This window comes from Ictalurus furcatus, chromosome 28 (genome assembly GCF_023375685.1).
Source record: "Ictalurus furcatus strain D&B chromosome 28, Billie_1.0, whole genome shotgun sequence".
Classification (NCBI taxonomy): domain Eukaryota; kingdom Metazoa; phylum Chordata; class Actinopteri; order Siluriformes; family Ictaluridae; genus Ictalurus; species Ictalurus furcatus.
Genome location: NC_071282.1, coordinates 18659161 through 18666442, shown reverse-complemented (window position 1 = coordinate 18666442; position 7282 = coordinate 18659161). Strand labels below are relative to the sequence as shown.

Sequence of the window (7282 nt, the reverse complement as noted above, 5' to 3'; positions counted from 1 at the left end):
ATACTCTTGCTCCTATTACTATTACCATGACTACTACAAGACTATTACTGCTTGTGTTATTATTTCCACAGCAATAACTATTGCTGATATTAATAACATTACTTTTACTCCTACTATTACGGTGATTACTGCTACTACTATTACAAGTCCTAATATTACTCCTACTCCTACTATTACTTCTATTCCTACTAGTATTATGACCGCTAATACTATTGCTACTCCCAATATTATTCCTCCTCCTACAGCTATAACTAGTACTATTATTACTTCTAATAATATTACACCTATTCCTATTCTATTACGACCACCAATACTAATACTACTCCTACTACTCCCACAAATATAAATACTACTACTATTAGTAACCCTGATATTACCACTACTCCTACTATTACTACTACCACGACTTCTATTAGTCCTTTTATTATCCCTACTCCTAAAGCTAGAACTAGTACTATTATAACCTCTCCTGATCTTACACTCATTCCTGTTCCACTTCCGCTATCACCACGGCCGCTGAAGCTAATACTACTATTATTACTCCCACAAATATACAACCCCGATTCCAAAAAAGTTGGGACGCCGTGTGAAATGTAAATACAAACAGAATGCAATGATTTGCAAATCTCCCAATCTCCCAACTGAGGAAATGTACCGTTTTGAGACAAAAAAAACCAAGGTAGTTTTTAATTTGATGGTCACAAGACGTGTCTAAAAAGTTGGTGAGAGATGCACTATTAATTCCAGTAATGTCAGTTAGATACAGCATACATACCGTATATTAAGAAGAAGATTTTTTGATTTTTCAGAATAACAGTATAAAAGCTAGGTTGATATATCACCAGTCATGAGGATACAGAAATATTTGCTATGCAATCCTGTAATTAAATCTCTTTTCTTTTTTTTAATTATTATTATTATTATTTTTTACTGTCAGCTGTGTGAAATTAGATGAACTGTAAACTATTTAATAAAAAAGGGTTTCAAATATTCAATGACGCAATCGTATATGCAAACACACACATACACACACACACACACACTAACTGTTTAATCTATTTAATTGAACCTGACTTTGAATAAGTAAACAAATGAGGAAATTCAACGGAGGGCACCTGATCCCCGCCGTACTAATGGATTGGAGATTTCTTCCCCGTCTGGGCGTTTGAGTAAACACGGGCCACTTATCTCGGAATCGGCACGTCGCATCGTCGTCTGTCTGCATCTAGTTTCTGTACTAAAGAGGGTCTGAACTCTTGATACGGCCTTGGTGAGTCGCCAGAGCGGTGGCGAATCGCAGACTCAGCCAGATCTTTGTAATTGCTCCAGTTCCATTATCTGTGACCTGATATAAGATCAATGTGATTAATCTCGGAAAATAAGAAATAAACATCCAGGACCGACCCATGTGCCAAAGTGGGAATCGGAGAAACCTGGCAGGATCGAGTGGCCGCTGTGACGAACAATGACACAGCTATTAAAAAAAAAAAAACCGCAAACCTGCATCCTTTTAGCGAATGAGGAAACAAACCCCTGGCTGAGGTCTAATCTGAACATCAACAACATCAGCAGCAACATTGCTATGAGTTTCTGAGTAACTTGGCCATGCCCTCTTCGAATGCGCTGGTTAGTGTTAAACTCTAGCTAACTCTAGCTAACAAGATGCGTGCTAAATGTGTGAACGGTTGGCTGAAATTACATTGTTTGAAGAAGAAAAAAAAAAAATCCACTCCATGTACTAGCTTTCTAGCTTTAGCTAACTTCATACATGGTGAAGCTGGATAAATATTCACATATTAGCTGCCTTAGGTACAGAACTAAATCATTAAATATGCGGTTGGTTTTGAGCATTTGGAGCACTAGCTAGCTTGTTAAATGGTTAGATGGTAGCTATCTCACTAGCATTCTAACATAAACTAACTAGCCAAATGATTGAAAGGATCATTGGTTTTGAGAAATCTTGTAAAAAGCTATGTGGTTAGTTATCTATCTTTAGCTAATTAGCTGAACTGTTGGATAGATAAAGGGCTGCAGGAATTTATCCTTTTTTTGAGCATAATCTGACTAACTTTAGCTAACTAGCCAAATGATTGAAAAGAGTCAAGAAATGAAGCCTTAGCTACAGTATGAGCCTTAGCTACAGTATGCCATTAGCTATCTAACTTTACCTAATTAGCTAAATAGTTGGATAGATAAATTATTGGTATAAATTGAGCCATTTTAAGCATTAGCTCTCTATCTTCAGAGGACTAGCTAAACGGTTGATAGATAAATATTTGGTCGAAAAGGAGGGTATTTTGAGCATTAGCTAGCTGTCTCCTTTAAGCTAGTGCTTGGCAACAGTTTTAAGTATTAGCTAACTAGCTAAATGTTCGGATAGACATACGGATGTTTTGAAAGGATTAGTGAATATATCCGTAGCTACAAGTTATTAAGTATAACTAGCTCCCTGTTTACTAGGACTACATTTAATCTGAACTCGTTTCCTACTTGAAGATGATCTACGTTTAAAAGCCAGCTTCCTTTCTGCAGTCGACATTTTCAGCTTTTTACATACGAAGTAACCACAGTGCAAATGATCAATTAGTTCATTAAATAATGTGTTTAAAAAAGGAACTTTAAAAAGTCCCCCACAGCTTCATTACTTGCACACATGATGTGCGAATAAGATCGAGATCTAAGTCTGGATTTCATTGACAAATTTATTAAAGATCTGTATCACTTAATCGTTATCAGAGAGAATAAATAAGACATAAAACATCTTTCACATAAACACTTAGAGGAGCCCGGGAGCTGCAAGCTGAGGCTGAGGAAAACGAACAAGATACATCCAAAAACACACAAATGCATAGAAGTATCCTATAGAATAACGAGAGTCAACAACTACAGCTTGTCTACTCCTGTTCAGAAAATGCACTAAATGTTCTCGTGACTTCCGAGGAGACGGTATATAAAAATAAAGGATCCACAATGCTGAGTTGTGATATACTGGATAGAGACATTTTGGCAACGACCAGACACAAAAAAAACAAAAAAACAAAACTGGTGATGTTTACACACAGACACTGAGAAGAGAAATGAAAAATGGAGGTCTTACAAAAGTCCAATCTGACATCTATAGCACATTAATGGAGCAAGAACAACATCTTCATACGAATGTCTGTTTTCACTTTCACCCACTAACAAAGTGCACATGATGCCACAAGCTGGAGGTCAGATAGTCATCTCAGGCATCTCAGTAAATAGCTTCTATTTTTTGTTTGTTTATTTATTTATTTTTAAAATCAGAATGCTCAGAATGGTTGATCTTTATATCACCAAAACAAGATCCAGTCTCTCAGAAGTAAAAACTGTCCTCGAAATAATAGACAGGGTGAACGTTTCTGGATCGTTTGTTGATCTCAGCTCCATCCATGAGTCCAAAACTGCTACTCTTCAATCCATGCAGATGATAATAAAGCTGACGAGTTTGACTTCCGTTCCATCCCTCCTCTGAAGCTTGCGATAGTTTTAGTCAAACGTCAAACCAAGTCATTTCTGTTCCTGTCCCTCATCAGAACTGACTGTGATCGACCTCGTCCAGCCAGGAGGCGGGGCTGGCCGGGAATTCTGGGTAACCGCCGCTGCTTCCGGTCGACAGCTCTGAGCTGGGGCCGTTCGACCCGGATGGTACCATGCCGTGCCCGCCCTGGCCCACCATGGGCAAGCCGGAATCAGGGTATACCAGGCTGGAGATGAGGGGCTGCTGTCTGGGCAGAGGCTGAAGGGAAGCAGGCGACTGTGCTAGGCTGTACGGACTGCTGGGACGGATGTCGTGGTATTGATCCTGAGGGGGCAGGACGGATCCGTGGTCCAGGGTGAAGGGCGCGTGAGCTCCGCCCTGACGGCTCAGAGCCGGGGAACTCTCGCTCAGACTGCTGTAGAGGCTGTTCGAGTGACTCAGCTCGGACATGGGAGGCTCGTCTGCACCGAAAGAGTAAACGAAAGGAGAATGTATGTATATATATATATATATATATATGCGCCTTTTATTTGACGTTTTAGATTGCTACAAGTCAACTATAAAAAGTATTGGCATCAGTTAAGAAAATACGCAAGGCTTTCAGGATATGGCTAACATTTTCCAAACTGGAGACGCTAATCGACAGTGTATAGCCCAAATAGTCTATAACATTTAAAAGTGTCATTTTGCTATAAATATATAACAGATATCAGAAGTAAAGTGCCGTAAAGTGGGGCTTGAATAACCCTTATTCTCTCATACCTGTGAACGAGACCTCAGCGTCACTGTCCACGCCTTCCTCCTGGATGCTGTCCTTATCTGATTTGGAGTTTCCTCTGGATCTCTTCATGTTACGAAAGTATTGGCCCCATCTCTGTCTTCCTGCGTCCTTCTTTAGTCTCTTCTCTTTTGCTCTCCTGTTTTGAAACCACACCTGGAAAAAAAAAATACAGATGTATTTTAGGGATTTCACAAACAAGTTGGTGCAGAAGATTAGAAGAACCTCTACCTCTCTCCAAGCATTACTGATGCACATATATACAGTATATCTATACACCTTTCATTTCTGGTGCGCTGTGTAAGGATGCGTGTAATTTGCCTACTTTTCCAGTTCATATACAACACAAACACAATCATAACCGTGAACACTGATAAAACGTTGTATAAACCACACACCGCCATTTTATTTACTATGAAAGACAACTTTTAAGACACGAGTGTCAGATGGAAATGAATTCCTGAAGTCTTCTTTATTTATTTTTTTAAACCTAGTGGTTTTAAGGCGAAGCGATGAGAAGACCGTAACGTCGAGACTCCTGTGGCCCTGGAAAGATTTATTGAGGATGTAATTAACTTCCAGACAGCTACAAGTCGTCCTTAACCTCAGGAGCAGCCAGGGTTACACTCCTTAGCTTCCTTCTCCCGACACGTGATGAGTGTCTTTACTGCTCCAGCGTGGAGACGTGCACAAAGTGACAAAAAACGTGTCTCTGTTTCCCAAATCTGTAACATGAAGCCTGTCTAACGTTGCTTTCATTGAATTCTGTTTAACGCCATGGATTTCAAGTGACTCTTCATGTGTTTCCTAATAACATGATTCTCACCTTAACCTTAACGTCCCTTTAGTGTGAATAATGGACACTGGAAGTACTTCCACTTTAGGCCTAAGTGTCCTTGTGAAGCATAAAATAATATATATGGCCACGGCAGGCCTTTCCCTTGGACAATATGCAAGACTGCCTTTTAGCATTGTTTAACGAGCTCCTCGGTTCTCCACTCTCCAAGCTTCGCTCGACTCCATTTGCTCGTAAATTAAAGCGGTCCGACTGTAACAGCCCTTTAAATTCACCGATCGCTTTACAGCAGTCTTTTTGCATGTCTTTTTCCTCTGGCATTTGAAACAAAATCCGTAATAATATCATAAGGATAACTTAATTAAATCAACTTAATTCACTTAATCTAAACTAGCGTTATTTACTGAATTACTTAGCGTGAGACTTAATACAGTAACAACCTGTATTCATTAATGGTTCTTCAAATGCTAAATAAATACACCTACATCAAACGTTTATTCAAACCAGTACTAAAGATATTCATTCATGAATTCTGTCAATTAACTACCACAAAAATAATTCATTCATCTTTGGTCGGAACCAAAGTGACGGCGTCGTCACGAACTTCCCAGGATGACCGGTGGTCCCTGTTATGACATACGGTATGTGCAGCAACGCTAGCTTGCAATGCTAACATTGGCCAGTATACCCAGCTAGCCTGCTATATCATTCTAGAGGTGCCTGTATCAATCCTCTCGTAATGCTAATGCATATATTTAGACAAACAATAATGTTTCTTTTCGTTTACTCCACGGACAAATGAAGTCCTACATAATTTTGTACTGTTTGAATGTCATAAAGTGCCATCTAGTCCAATCAGTCTTTGGAATTGATTGTTTGTGAAAGGTTTAATAATATGTAAAATCGTTGAGTGACCTGCACCACTCGCATGTCGAGGCCGGTCTCTGAGGACAGCTGCTCACGGACGTGGCGCGCCGGTTTGGGCGAGTTGTTGTAGGCGTTCTTCAGCGTCTCAAGCTGCTTGGCTGTGATGGTCGTACGCGGCCTTTTCGCTGTCGAGTCGGCCTCTGCGGTTAAAAAATAACAAGAATGAGCTTTTTACATCAATTAGTTATACAGCTGATAAAACAGCTATTTCCTCAGCAGGTTTGGGCATATGGATTATATTTTATATGATTAATTTAAACAAAAAAGTAGAGATACAAGGCTGCCTGAATGGATTACTAACGCTAAGCAAAATGGAACCATATGGACAAATATGTGCCCGGTAATCAAAACCAAAAACTGATATTAGACAAATGATTACTAAAAATCGAATGAGTTTAACACACTATAGATTTGATAGCGTATGAAAATGTTATTGTTGGCAATGGATTGATTCGTCTGTGCACCGTCCATGAAATTCTGAACAGGGTTGCCAGATTGGATTGATTTCCATCTCAGAGCCCTCACAGTTTAAACCACGCCTCCCTCATGATCTTAAACCGTAAATTTAATAACAACAAAAGCAGTCCAAGGTCATTTTATTTACAAAACAATAAGAGTGAAAAAAATAAAACAAAACAGCCCAACTGGGAGGGAAACTTGTGCGTGCCGCTTTGCTGTTTATCGATCCGCAGCGTGATTAGCTCAGGTGGGTCAAATGTTTATAGATGACCTCATGGACCCGGATGATGAAGTTCCCAGTTAAAAGCGGCCGATCCATATGAGGTCGCCGGATTTAAAGAAGTGGCCGAAACAATTAAGCGCCTTCGGGTGGAACCGTTCCAGATGTCAAACCAAATACACTTTCATTGTGCATGACATCATCAGGGACTTTTAAAACCAGGAAACAAGGGGGCGTGTCTTGGCTGATCGACCAGCAAAACTGTGCGGATTGTCGCAAACGTTTCTATAAAAGCTGTAAGAAAACACAGCGTTTCCGTTTCGTCTTTAAGCCTCACCTCTCTGCTTGGCCGTCTCATAGTCGACCTTACACACCAGTCGACTGTCCTCCATCAGGTAGTACTCGTCCCCTGTGGCTAGCTGCCTCTTACACACGATGCACGCGAAGCAGTGTAGGTGATAGACGAAATCCTGCGCTCTCCGCACCACCTGACTCGGCGGGATGCCCTGCTGACACGCCGCACACTTCGTCCCGAACCTCCTGCACAGCCAACGAAGGCTCTACGGTTAGGTGTACTGGGAGTACGGATAAACATGTGGA

The 7282-nt window shown here is 40.5% G+C and overlaps 1 protein-coding gene across 1 annotated transcript in view; it reads right to left on the bottom strand.

The window, feature by feature from the left end:
* Positions 1–3423: 3423 nt before the first annotated feature.
* The window catches only part of lhx3 (LIM homeobox 3), a 16818-nt gene continuing 12959 nt past the window's right edge, over positions 3424–7282 (bottom strand). The window contains exons 3-6 of the mRNA XM_053618627.1: positions 7020–7222; positions 5992–6143; positions 4265–4436; positions 3424–3963 (exon numbers count right to left, since the gene is read on the bottom strand). Of these exons, the coding sequence (XP_053474602.1) occupies positions 3554–3963; positions 4265–4436; positions 5992–6143; positions 7020–7222 (937 nt within the window). The 3' untranslated portion in view covers positions 3424–3553. The remainder of the gene's footprint in view (positions 3964–4264; positions 4437–5991; positions 6144–7019; positions 7223–7282) is intronic.